Source organism: Rhinolophus sinicus, chromosome 14, assembly GCF_057876585.1.
Source record: "Rhinolophus sinicus isolate RSI-liver-muscle chromosome 14, RSI-T2T, whole genome shotgun sequence".
NCBI classification, from domain to species: Eukaryota; Metazoa; Chordata; class Mammalia; order Chiroptera; family Rhinolophidae; genus Rhinolophus; species Rhinolophus sinicus.
The window spans coordinates 62892539-62907500 of NC_142514.1; the positions used below are offsets into that span (position 1 = coordinate 62892539).

The window sequence follows — 14962 nt, forward strand, 5'->3', positions numbered from 1 at the left end:
ACAATACTATCAAACAACTTGATCTAATTAACATTTATAAACTATTCCATTCAACAACAGCAGAATGTACATTCTTCTCCAGTTTACGTGGAACATTTACTAAGATAAATAACACTTTGAGCCATGAACTCCACCTTAACAAGTTAAAATAAAAAACTCATGCAAAGTGTATTCACAGACTACGATGGAATTAAATTAGAAATTGATAACAAAGTAATCTGGAAAAATTCCCCAATGTTTGGAAATTAATTGGCTAAATAACACATGGGTCGAAGAAGTCTCGAGGAATTTTAAAATTTTGAACTGAAATGCAAGTACAGTTTATCACAATTTGGGGGTTTAGCAGAAGCAGTCTTCTGTCATTTTCTTAATAACGTATAACCTCAGCTAATTATGAAAAAAACACCACAGAAATACCAGTTGAGAGACAGTCTACAACATACTCCTGAAAATTGTCAAGGTCATCAAAACAAGGAAAGTTTGAGAAACCAACATAGCCATGAAGAGCCTAAGGAAACATGAGTACTAAATGCAGTGTTATATCCTGGATGGGATCCAAGAACAGAAAAAGGATATTAGGCAAACTAAGGAAATCTGGATAAACTATGGATTTAGTTAATGTATCAATTTTGGTTCGTTGCGTGAGCAAATTTACCATACTAGCGTAAGGTGTTAACAATAGCGGAAACTGGGTTTGGGGAATATGGCAATTCTTTGTACTATCCTTGCAATTTTTCTGTAAATCTAATTGTTCTAAAACAAAACATTTATTTTAACAAAAAGAGTTCCACTTAATAAAGTCTTAGAAGTGCAAATTATCCATATTATCCAAGTATCAATTGCCTGGGGATTTGGAATGGTAAAAGGAGAGATTATGAAGAGGCCTGAGAAAAATTTGGGGGGTGATAGTTATGTTCATTATCTTGACTGTGGTAATGATTTCACAGTTGTATTTACATATCAAAATATCAAATTTTACACTTCAAAAATTTCAGTTTATTGTATATCAATTATATTCATTAAAACTATTTTTTTAAAGTAGGGGAATACAGAGAAGAAATAACAAAATATAGACCTAAGTCCAATTATATCAATATTAAATATAAATGGTCTAAACAAGACCCAGCTATCTGCTATGTACAAGAAATCAACTTCAAATATACTGTTAAAGAGTTTAAAAGCAAAAGAATGGGGGGAGGGGAAGATATATCATACAAACACTATCAAGTGAAAGCTGTAATGGCTGTCTCAATATCATACAAAGTCAACTTCAGAACAAGGAAAATTAGCCATGATTAAGAGAGACATTTATAATTCTGAACGTGTCAATTCAGTGAGAAGACAGAACAATCCTAAAGGTATATGAACCTAATAACAGAAATTCAAAATACCTGAAGCATAAAATGATATAGCTGAAAAGAAACAGAAAAATCTACAGTTGAAAACTTCTATAACCATCTGTCAGTAATCTACTAAACGATTAAACAAAATCCAGAAGGGTATAGAAGATGTGAACATCATCATCACTAAATTGACCTCATGGACGTTTGTAGTACAGTTAATGACAACAGAAGACATTCTTTTCAAATGTAAATAAGACAAACCATAACAGTTCAAAATAATTAATAATCAAACAAAATGTGTTCTTTGATCATAATGGAATTAACTTAGAATCAGTAACAAAAAGATACCAGGGAAACCCTCAGATACTTGGAAATTTAAATAACACACTTATGAATAATCCATGGTCAAAGATAAATTCTTAAGGGAAATTAGAAAATATTGTAACTGGATGAAAATGAAAATACAGATATGTCAAAATTTGTCAGATGGACAAAATCATTGTTCAGAGGGAAATGTGTAGAGTTGTGTTCATATGTTAGAAAAGAAGAAAAGTCTTAATATAATGACCTAAGATTCCACATTATAAAACTAGAAAAAGAGCAAAATAAACCCAAGGAAAGTAGGGGGAAGGAAAAAAGATAACAGCAGAAATCAATAGAATGAAAACCGAAAAAAAAGTAGAGAAATATTAATAAAAACAAAAGGTGGCTCTTTGAAAAAATAAGTAAAACTTAGAATCTTCTAGCCAGAATGACCAAGAAAAAAGAGAAGATAAATTACCAGTATCAGGAATGAAGGAGGGGGATATAACTACAGATCCCACAGATATCAAAAGGGTAATAAGAGGATATGAGCAAGAACTCGATTCACATAAACTTGACAACTTAGTTAAAATAGACAATTTCTTGAAAGACACAAGCTACCAATATTCATTGAAGAGGAAATGGATAACTTAATAGTACTATATCTGTTGAAGAACTGAAATAGTATTGGTAGCCTTCCAAAGGCCTAGATAGTTTTCCTGACAAATTCTACCAAACATTTAAAGAGGAAATTATACCAGTTCTGACTCTCTTCCAGAAAACAGAAGACAAAATACTTCCCAACTTATTTTATGAGGCTATATTTAACCTAACATCAAAATCATGCAGACAGTACATGCAAATAAAATGCAAACAACATCTCTTGTAAACATACACACAAAAATCCTCAGTGAAATATTAGTAAATTGAATCCAGCAATATATAAACAATACTACACCAAGACCAACAGGTAATTATCCTGGGAATTCCAGGCTAGTTTAATAATTAAAAATTAATCAGTAACTGTAATCCCCCATATTATCAGATGAAAGAAGCCTTATAGTCGTATCAACAGATGCTGAAAAAGCATTAGATACAATTTAACATCCCTCTAAAATAAAAATGCTCAGCTAACTAGGAATAAATAGGGGCATCTACAAAAACTGTCTACAGCTGACATAATTAGTGATGAAAAACTTAATGCTTTCTTCGTAAGATTGGAAATATGGTACTCTCACCACTCTTGTTCAGCATATTACTGGAAGTTCTACCCAGTTCAGTGTGGCAAAAAAAACAACAAAACGTAGAGAAAAGGCAGAGATTATAAAGGAAGAAATAAACCATCTGTTCAAAGATGACATGATTGCTTCATAGAAAATCCCCCAAAAGCTACAAAAAGACTACTAAAACTAAGTGAATTTAGCAGTGTTACAGTGTACAAGGTTAATATATAAAGATTAGTCATGTTTCTATATACTAGCAATGAATAGTTGTAAACATTTTAAAGTACCATTTACAATAGCTTCAATTAAAAAATTAATAAATACTTAGGTGTAAGTTAACAAAATATGTACAGGATCTGTATCCTAAAAACTATAAAGACCCAAAGAATGAAATCAAAGACCCAAATAAATGAAAAGACATACTATGATCATAGATTGAAAGACAATATAGTTAAGATGTCATTTCTTCCAATAAACACAATTTCAATAAAGTTCCAGCAAGATTATTTTTATAGACATAGACAAACTTTTAAATTTTGTATGGAAAGGTAAAGGAACTATAATAGCAAAAACAATTTAGAAAAACAAAGATTTGGGAGATTTACAGTATCATATTTAAAACAATAGAAAGCTACAGTAACCAACACAGTATGGTACTGATGAAAGAACTGACACGTAGATAGATCAGTGAAACAGAGTAGAGTCCAGAATGGCTCCCCACAAGTATGGTTAATTGGTTTTTGATAAAGGTACAAAGGCAACTCAATTGTGAGTGGATATATAAATTGTGATAAATCCATACAATGGAATACTATTCATCAATAAAAATGCCTGAACTATTCAAATACGCAACATGGATGAACCTCAATAGCTACATTGTGATAAATGAAAGAAGCCAGTCTTAAAAAGTTAAATCCATTTATAAATGGTATGAATCCATTTTTAACATTTTTGGAAAAGGCATCACTATTACCCTAAAAGCTTTAGTTGAATAACAGGGGTCATGGTCATATCATTTGCCCTCCACATGAAACAAATACCTCATTTATGTATCAAATATGTTTTATGTTTTTCTTTAACTTTCAAACTACAAAATACATAGTTCTGTTTGGCCCCAACATGATTGTAAACATAAATGTGAACAGTGAAATTGCATGGCTATTAGGTGACAATCTGAATGCAAACGTTATAGCAGATTCTCAGACTCTGGATGGTATATTCAGAAACCAGTCTCACCTCCTACTTTCTTTCCATTGCTACATCCTCACTCTTGTTTGAAAAATACTTCATTTAAAAACAAAATCTTTACTTCTTGTGGTAATATTTTTTTTGTGCAGTACAAAGCCCTAATCTAAGAGCTAGAAGACCTAGGAGATTTGGGGCAATTCACATAATGTTTATGTTTGTTTCCTCATTTTAAAATGGCTAATAGAGGGAAAACCACGATGACAGAGGAGCTAAACACTGTGCCTGCTTCCTTCCATGAACAAATTAAAATTACAACTAAATTATAGAACAGTCAACGTGGAGAACCATCTGAAATCTGGCTGAACAGAAGTTTTATAAATAAGGATATGAAGAAGAAGCCACATCGAGACTGATAGGAGGGGTGGAGACACAAAATGGGCTAACCTCAACCCTCTGTGTGGCAGTTGAGAACCAGAAGGGATATCTCAGCCTCAGAGGTTCCCCCCAGAGGAGTGCGGGACCCCAGCCCCGCACCAGCCTCCCTAGCCCAGTGTTCTGGTGCTGGGAAGAGAGGAGCCCCCACAATATCTGGCTGTGGAAAATAGTGTGGATTCCGACCACTCAGATGGGACTGAAGGCTGTAGGAAACCCAGACGTCTTCTTAAAGGGACCCTGCACAAACTCTTTTACTCCTAGGCACTCACCTTGGGCTTCAGCAGACGGACAGTAACTCGGGGGGGTATTGGAGACATACGGGGGGCAGACTGAGTTTTGTGGCTTTGTGACAAGGGTTGGAGGACAGTTGGCATTTTCCTTGTGAAGGGTCCTCCTCTCCTGCAGACAGCAGGTGGCTGCCATCTTTAATATGTTAAGCCCTTCCCCTATGCTTATGGCCAAATCTGAGTCTGTTTGGTGTGGTGAGTTCTGCTGCTCTGCCCTGCTGACTCACTGGGACCCCGTCCCACCCAACTCCCCCAATGTCAGAAGCACTTTCTCCAAGAGCAGCCAGCCCCACCCACATTGCACTATTTCTTTAAAAACTATCAGAGTCTGACAGAAAGCAGGTGGGCCGCAACTGGCCTTGGTGTGCTTTGAGACTTTTGCTGAGTAGCTTGAGTCTCAGCACTGGCACCAAACCAGAATTTACATTAACCTGGTGACCACAACTCCTCCCACTCTAGTGACACCCTGAGGCTGCCTCACTCAACTTGCATATCATGCAAGACTTTATCAATGGTTGAACCTTAATGGAGTCAGCAGGTAGCAGCAGGCCTAGGGTGTCCTGGCAATTTGTGGACTACCCCAGGCCAGGTACTGATGTCAGACATCTCAGTTTACAGTGTGTCCACTCCCACGTGCCTCCAGGGTTAGCACAGGCAGTAAACAACTGCAGATCAAGTTGTTGCTCCTACCAGGTAGCCCCTGGCTGGTCACAGGCAGTGGGTGACCTGGGCTTGCACTGGAGCTCCTCGCAAGAGGCCCCAGAAACCAACATACTTGGAGGTTAGCTTCAGACCACAGCAGAGCACCACCCAATTAGCCAAACAAGCTGCACACCCAAAGGGCAGTCTCAACAGGCACCAGAGCACAGTGGGGCAAATCCCATTCAGTGAGGTAAGCCTCCTGCACAACAGCCCATAAGCTGTTGATGTGGCAAAACTCCACAGCCAGTCAGCTTTAGGGTCAGTCCCACCCACTGACATGCCAATAGCTACCAAGGCTCATCCATAACAGGAGGGCACACACAACCCATGAAAGGGATACTCCTGGAGAATCCGGTGCAGGTGACCAGGGAGATTGTGCCACTGGGCCCCATAAGGCACCTACTACGTGAGGCCACCTGGCCAAGATTGGGAGACATAGCAGATCTACCTAATACATAGAAACAAACAGACAGCCAAAATGAGGATACAAATACATCCCAAATGAAAGAACAGGAGAAAACTCCAGCAAAAGAACTAAACAAAATGGAGGCAAGCAACCTACCAGATGCAGAGTTCAAAACAATGATTGTAAGGAAGCTCAAGGAACTTAGTGAGAACTTCAACAGAGAGATAGCAAGCATAAAAAAGGACATAGAAACCATATAAAAGAACCAGTCAGAAGTGAATACAATAACTGAAATGAAAAATTCATTAGAAGGAATCACCTGCTGACTAGGTGAAACAGAGGATCGTATCAACGATTTGGAAGACAAGGTAACAGAAAACACCCAATTGGAACAGCAAAAAGATGTAAGAATCCAAAAAATGAGGATAGTTTAAAAGACCTGTGGGACAACGTCAAGCCGAACAACATTCGCATCATAGTGGTACCAGAAGGAGAAGAGAGAAAGCAAGGGATTGATAATTTATTTGAAGAAATAATGACTGAAAACTTTCCTAACCTAGTGAAGGAAATTGACATACAAGCCCAGGAAGCACAGAGAGTCCCAAACAAGATCAACTCAAACAGGCCCACACCAAGATACATAATAATTAAAATGGCAAAGTTTAAAGACAAAGAGAGAATCCTAAAAGCAGCAAGAGAAAGGCAACTAGTAACTTAAAAGGGAGCTCCCATCAGACTCAGTTGATTTCTCAACAGAAACTTTGCAGGCCGTAAAAGATTGGCACAAAATAGTGAACGTGATAAAAAGCAAGGATCTACACTAAGATTACTCTACCTAGTAAAGCTATCATTTAGAATCAAAGGACAGATAAAAAGCTTCCCAGACAAGAAAAAGCTAAAGGAGTTCATCACCACCAAACCAGTATTCCGGGAATGTTAGAGGGACTTCTTTAAGATGGGGTGGATTGGGGGAATAAAATTATGAATAAGAAAATGGCAATAGCTACATAGCTATCAACAGTTATTTCCAATGTAAATGGATTAAGTGCTCCACTCAAAATACATAGTAAAGCTAAATGGATAAGAAAACAAGACCCTTACATATGCTGCCAACAAGAAACTCACTTCAGATTGAAAGACACAGAGACTGAGAGTAAAGAGAAAGATTATTTCATGAAAATGGAAATGAACAAAACAAAAAAGCTAGGGTAGCAATGCTTATATTAGACAAAACAGACTTAAAGCAAAGGCTATTACAAGAGACAAGGACCCAGTAATCCCATTTCAGGGTATTTATCTGAAGAAACCCAAATGCTACTTTGAGGGGACATGTGAATCCATATGTTCATTGCAGGATTGTTTACAATGGCCAAGATGTGGAGGCTGCCTGGGTGTCTCTCGATAGAAAGATGGATAAAGAGGAGGTAGTACATAATATACAATGGAATATTGCTCAGCCATGGAAGGAAATTAGTTCTTTCCATCTGTGGCAACATGGATGGACCTGAAGGGAATTGTGCTGAGTGGACTGTCAGAGAAAAACAGATGCAATGAGATTTCACTTATATGTGAAATCTAAAGAACAAAACAAACTCAAATACAGAGAACATTTTAATGATTGTAAGATGGGAGGGGGTTTGAGGATGAGTGAAAAGAGGGAAGGGATTAAGAAGTACAAATTGGTTGTTACCCAGTAGTCATGGGGATGTAGATTATAGCATAAGGAATAGGGTCAATGTTGTAATAACTACGTATGGTGTCTAATTGGTACTAAATTTGTTGAGGTGGTAGTTGGGAGGGAGTTGGATATGGTGAAAAAAGATGAAGGGGTTAAGAAGTACAAATTGGTTGTTACACAGTAATCATGGGGATGTAGGCTATTTCATAAGGAATATAGTTAATAATAATGTAATCACTGTATTGTTTCAGGTGGGTACTAGATTTGTAGGAGTGATAGAGGGGAGGACGGTTGGAGGTCAGGGTGAAAAAAGGTAAAGAGAGTAAGAAATACAAACTGATAAGTACAAAATAATCATTGGGATGTAAAGTAAAGCATAGGGTATATAGTCAATAATATGGTAATAGCTACGTAGTGCCGGGTGGGTACTAGATTAGTCAGGGTTAATTTCTTCAATTATACAAATGTCTAACCACTATACTGTACACCTGAAGTTAATATAAAATAATAATGAATGTCAACTGCAATTGAAAGATTAAAAAGGGGAGGAAGGTAAAGGGGAATAAGAGGTTCAAATCTCCAGGTATAAAACAAGTCATGAGGATATAATGTACAGAATGGGGAATATAGTCAATAATACTGTGATAGCATGGTACGGTGTCAGATGGTTGCTGGACTTATCATGATCACTTCTTTAGGTATATAAATGTTGCATAATTATGGTGTACACCTAAAACAAATACATTGTATGTTAGCTATATTTTAATAAAAATCTTAATAAAAGAAATCCCAAACACATATTTGAAAAGATATATGTACTTCTATGTTCTTGCAGCACAATTTACAATAGCCAAGAAATGGAAACAACCAAAACACCCATCATTAGACGATTGGATATAGAAGATGTGGTACATATATACAGTGACTATTACTATGCCATAAAAAAAGGATGAAATCTTTTTTGCAACAACATGGATGGATCTAGAGGGTATTATACTAAGTGAAATACATCTGACTGAGAAGACAAATACCATATAATCTCACTTATATGTGGAATCTAACAAAATAAACGAACAAACAGAACAGAAACAGACCCACAGGTCTAGGGAACAAACTCATGGTTACCAGATGGAGGGGTTTGGGGAGCTAAGTGACATAGGTCAAGGGACTAAGAAGGACAAATTGGTAGTTACAGAAGAGTCTTGGGGGTGTAAAGTACAGTATGGGGAATGTAGTCAATAATGTAAAAACTATGTTGTCAGATGGGTACTAGACTTATCGGGTGCATCAGTTCATAAATTATATAAATATTCTAACCACTACACTGTACACCTGAAACTAATATAAAATAATACTGAATATCAAGTATAATTTTAAAAAATTAGTCATGGGGATATATAGTACAGCATATGGAATATAGTCAATAATATTCTAATAACTATTTACAGAGTCAGATGGGTAATAGACCTAGTGGTGTTATTTGTGAGGTATACAAATATCCAAGCACCATGTTTTGTACACCTGAAACTAATAAAAGTAATTAAAAATAAAATACTTCTTTCTTCATTTGTAAAGATCTGATGGTCCAATGGAAATAATTTTATATGTTATAAAGTGCTTGGTAAATGTAAGTTATCATTACTATTATTAAAATTAAGAAATAAACCAGTATTTTATGGTATCTTATGGCAATTGAAAGAGCTTCATCTCTGAAAATTGTTATAATTTCTAAAATTAATGCAGAATGAATAAGGACTATAAACTAAAGCTGATTACACTCTAGTTTATCATACATTATTTAATTAAACTAGTAATAGACTGTAAGATATGCTATTATAGCAAATTTTGGGTACATGACTAAACATCTTAGTACAAATTAAAGGTCTGAAAAAACCATCAGGAAAAATAATAAGCGACATACTTCTTAAGATTTAATTTTAATTACGAGGGAATTCAGTTTTAGTTAAAGCTGTAGTTGTTTCTTTCTGGCAGTAGATGCCAGTAGAGTTCTTTTTAATAAAAATCAAATCGCCTAAATGGTTACATAGCAACAGCTTCCTGGTCACATTACCATATATAGAAATATTGCTCTCAGGAATAAATATTCTACTTTCTATAAGGACTTTATAACAAATGGGGACAGTTTTATTGGAAAAAAGTGTTCAGATTTCAGATGTAGAGTATTCTAGGTATTCATCCAGTGAGGCCTACTTTTTTTTAAAATAATAATTTTGTAAGTTTTATGCATTTTTTAAAAAATAAATTAATCTTAGTGTCCAGTTAGGAATCTGAAATATCTGCACTAAAATCAAGCAACATTGAATATAAGTCTGGCTAAATGTGTTGTGTTAAATATGAATATGGTTGCGATAAAATATTAGGATTAGTTGGTAAGGTAATACCATGAATAATATTTTGGGGAAGTTAATATGTCAGAGATGAGTGATTGAAAGGAGTGTTTGAAAGCAGGGAAATAAGTTATTTTAGAAATTCACATTTGCACTGATAAAAATGGAACTCAAAGCCTGAATAAAATTTAGTAACTGACTGAATATAGAGAAAAGGAGTTTAATGACCTTGCTTCTATTACTGTTTTTATATTGAACAACTATGGTCCGATCATAAATACAATTAAAATATTTTCAAGTGTTTGATGATTCTGCTTAGACCTTTAATTTGTTAAAAATGAATGGATACTTCTACAAATATTCGTTGAGTGTTTAATACATCTATTGCATTTAGGAGTTCAAGTAATTCACAATTTGAGGCATACATTTATAAATAGCAAATTTTAACATGAAATTATAAAATCAATGGAAACAGGAGAGAGCAGTTTAGTTTTCTAGGAAGTATGTGGGAAACTTCAGTGAGAGGGGATGACATTTGTGGAAAACCTTGAGGTTGAATAGAGTTTCTCTCAAGAGAGAGCAAGTCAAAGAATCCAGAATTTTATCCACTTCTACCCATACGAAGTCTATGGTCTGTAGATGTTTATTAAAGACTGCAGACTTGTTCAGTGTCTGTTTTGTGTTAAAGCACTGTCAGCTGTTAAACAGTTTATCTATTATTATATATACATTTATACAGAAAGTTACAAATTTAAGAAGTTTAGTCTTATAGATATAGTTGCCTATTTGTGTAGATTGATACTAATTTTGTTACACAAAACAGTGTACACAATTGAGCTGTTATTTGGCAAAATTCATTAGTCAGTGTTTCCTTGTGTGCGTGTGTGTGTGTGTGTGTGTGTGTGTGTGTGTGTGTGATGTCCCCATTTGATTACATTTTTGTTACTATTCTTTTTGTCAAGCTTGGATGGCAGGAAACTTGGACCAAGATTTTTTTAAAATAAATTTTAAAAGACCCTTCCTTCCTCCTTCCCTCCCTCCTTCCTCCCTTCCTTCCTTCCTTCTACCCTTCCTTCCTTCCTTCCTTCCTTTCTTCCTTGTTTTTCTTTCTTTCCCTTATTTAGTTTCCAAAGAGAAAAACCACACAAATTTCTCAATTTTTAATTAATGTAAAAAGGCAAGTACTCAAAATCATTGTTATATGTCACAGATTACTTTTCCCTGCAAGTGGACAATGGCAAATTTTATTTACTTTTAATCAAAGGAGCTATTTCTAAGTGAGAGCCCTGAATCGGGTCAGGTAAGCTGTAGTTCTCAGTGTTAAGTTTAGAAATTAAGATGTCAGTCGACTAGAAGGAATTTTTTCCTCTCAGTTGAAATTTGCTGTGGCTGATTTTATATAATTTTAAATCTTATATTTTGTACTTCTAAAAAAATTTTAAATGTTTTAAAATGTACTGTTCATAGGCACTTGTCAGTGTATTATAATTTTGATAAGCAATACTGACATACTAATTTTTTGTAGTTTCTGTATATAGTAAACTAAAATCAATGAGTTAGCAACATTCAGTTCTTTTTTTAAATGCTAGTTCAGATTTTTTCTTAAAGTGTATGTGTTATAAATTTGTTTTGCAAGAGTTTTGTAATACTTATTCCATGCCAATTTTTGATGGAAAGTTAACTGCTTATAAAGATTCATAAAATATGTATATTAGCTGATTTCTTAGAAAAAAACAACATGTTTAACATACTATATTTGGAAAGTGGTTTGGCTTTAGTTGTTTGCATAGGGTTGTAATACATATTTAACTAATTTCCCTTTTTTAAAGAAATGTTTTAGCCTATTATGTATATACAAAGCATTAACCTGTGTATTAATATTAAAACACTGCTAAACATAGACCCTTTTAGGCCAAAATTTCAAGTCTTTAAAATCCCCACCCTAGTTGAGATGAAGAGTTTGGCTAAGAAAGGCTCAGTAATGTGCTGTTTTATATTAACAGGAAACAGAACAGCAGTAGTGGTTTGAATACCCTGCAAACAGGAAGTTTGACACATGCATAGCTCTTAGCTTCTGTGTAAGGAGTTGTTGAGCTCCTCCTGGAAATATTTTCAGTTACTTTAAGTAAAGTATAAATGCACATGAATGGCAGCTTATAGAGAACTATCCTGTAACCAGTATACAGGTACAACTGCTCTTCAGAAATTGGAAGGTTTTGCTAGCCGATTATTTCATAGACACTCAAAAGGTAATGCACATGATCAGAAAACAGCTCTGGAAAATGACAGCCTTCATTTCTCTGAACATACTGCGTTATGGGACAGATCAAGTAAGTTTTTTTTTTTCATGGTATGTTATATCTAGAAGTTAAAATACTAATTAGAGTTTTAGGCTAAAACAAAGAACTATGTTTTGTTTGTCTTTTTATGATTTGCACAAGGACATTTTTGCAAGATCAAGTTGAAAAAATTCCACAAAAACTTGATAACTTGAGCCGAATCATGTAGTTCTTTGTTTAATGTTTTATCTACAACTATTTATGTTGATTATCAGTGGGAAACTTTTCCACCAATTTTTTACAGCATTTCTAGTGTATGTTACTGTTTTTTTTATTGTTTTTCTTATATAAAAGTGAAATGTCTAAATTTTACAAACAATGATCAGTTTATTTTTAAAAATTTCTTGGATGCATAAGCCTTAAAATTTGAAAGGGGCAAAAACACTCTTGAATTATTAATTACATTTCTATTTTGTTTGCCAACTTTTATTTTTAAATGCATGTGTGAAACTTATTTCAGTTTTACAAGCAGGATTTCTAATGTAAAAGCATAGTATGATTAGTCTATGTGAAATCTTGTATTTATGACATTTTAAAAACCAAAAGCATTTATAATTATATTTATGTTACTTATAATTATGGTTAAAGAGAGGAAAAGTTTATCCATGCATCACATTCTTTCCAGTATTGTTAAAAGGTTTGGACTTACTGCCTCCTTGCCAAAATGGTGATATGTAACCATTTTTGGTGACATGCATTTTAAAAGATAAATTTCACATATAAACAATACCAGTACATCCATTCCACATATCACCTTGGATCCTCCCCCAGGTATTTTTGTCACTCTGATTAAAGGGACAATAGAATTACCCTTAGTATTGTTGTCCTTTTTGGTGTGTTTGATCATCAAATAGCAATAGGTTTTGCCTCTTTCTGTTTATATATTCCATAGCAATTAAGGAAGAAAATTCAGCTTAAAAAAAATGAAAACAAGAATTGTTTACAAAATTTACTCCTTTGTTTATACAGTACCTTCATATTTCTATAGAAGCTTATTTGAAATTTTTTTTTTTCACTCCATAGAATTAGTTTACCCTCAAACTATTTTAGGGAGAAAGTAAAGAACAAATACTTGTATAGCTTTTTTTACTCTAAAGGTTTTTATTATTTATAATTAATTCTTATGTACTCATAGCAAGTTGATAGATGAGGAACCTCAAATATCTTTAAGTTAATGAACTAATGAGTATGAAAATAATAGTACATTATTAAAATTTACCATGCAACAAAAGTTTGATATTCATTCTATTTGCCCCATTCTGTTAAATTGTCATCTGCTAAGGCCTTTTGGAAATGCTGTTTATGCATTTCAAGGATCTTTTAATTAAAAGTTCAATGAAGAATGAGGACAGTACTTAACTAATATCTATTTCACTAATTTCTGTTCCTCCAAATAGTGCGTGTTTAATAAATGTATCTTGAATGAATATGATGGGTTTTTAATAATTAAAAGTTATGTTTGAACTATACTCTCACCATTTTCAAAATGTATGGGGCCTGTGATGTTTTCTGAAACACATTTTTAAATCTAGCAATGGAAGATAATATCATGAGCCATGATTTCTTTTGGGAAAAAACTGACTGATACTGTGATGTCACAAAATAAATAGGATCACTGTGCACAGGTAAAATTAGGTGCAAACCTTGTAACTCTGCAAATAATAGGCATGATATAAGAAATAAATAGTAGCTGATGTTCACTAATCAAGTGTTCTACCACTCTTCTTTCTTTCATATCCCAAAAGTATCAAATATACCCAATAATTTTATATATGTAATAATGAGTATGGTAAGCTTGGAGCTCTTGTTTCCTATTATGGAATATGTTGACAGAGGAGAAAACACTGGTGTAACAGAAACAGAGGAATCCTATCATTGCACGTTCCAGGGTTTATTTTTGTGGTGAAAACACCAATTTTTATTCATTTCTAGAATGAGTTATGGAAGGAGTTTTGACCATATGAAGTTTTATACAAACCACATTCTTCAAAGTTACTTAAACCAGCTTACTTGCATGACTTGTTTTACAAGCAAAAGGAATGTTATATCTTCTGATAATACATACTCCAAATATGCTTGCTCCAAAAGTGCGATTTTAATGAATCAACTAAGCAGAGAAACTACACGTAATTTTTTAAAAAATTATGTTCATGAACTATTGAGTAAAGACTACCAATTTAGGCAAAAATGAGTTTAACAAGTTTTACTTCAAGTTTCTTTCTTCTCCAGTGACATTAAATATAGGGAGAATGCAGAATAAAGGCCACATAGTGGTTTCCAGGTGACTTAAATGTGTTTCATCTTTTACTACTAAATGTTTGATAATATAAATATGTAACAGCTAATTCCATGTACATACACCGTGTTTCCCCGAAATTAAGACCTAGCTGGACAATCAGCTCTTATGCATCTTTTGGAGCAAAAATTAATATAAGACCCAGTCTTATTTCAATATCATAGAAGACCAGGTATAATATAATATATAACATAACATAACATACCATAATATAATACCGGATCTTATATAATATACTGGTCTTATATTAATTTTTGCTCCAAAAGATGCATAAGAGCTGATTGTCTGGCTAGGTCTTATTTTCACGGAAACATGGTAAGTACATGAAGTTCAAAAGAAAAACATGGAGAAATTCTGCTTTTTGTTCTGATTCAAAATAAATGGGATTATTAACATTTATTGAGTTCTCTTTCT

General features: G+C 34.0%; 1 protein-coding gene across 4 annotated transcripts in view; it reads left to right on the forward strand.

Moving 5' to 3' along the window:
• The window catches only part of PRKACB (protein kinase cAMP-activated catalytic subunit beta), a 104823-nt gene that overhangs the window by 35783 nt on the left and 54078 nt on the right, over positions 1–14962 (forward strand). The window contains exon 1 of one of the 4 annotated variants that reach the window (XM_019715231.3): positions 11970–12243. The exons of the other annotated variants lie outside the window; for them this stretch is intronic. Coding sequence (XP_019570790.1) covers positions 12060–12243 — 184 coding nt within the window. The 5' untranslated portion in view covers positions 11970–12059. Of the gene's footprint in view, positions 1–11969; positions 12244–14962 lie in introns of those variants that run through there. 4 annotated transcript variants of the gene reach the window in all.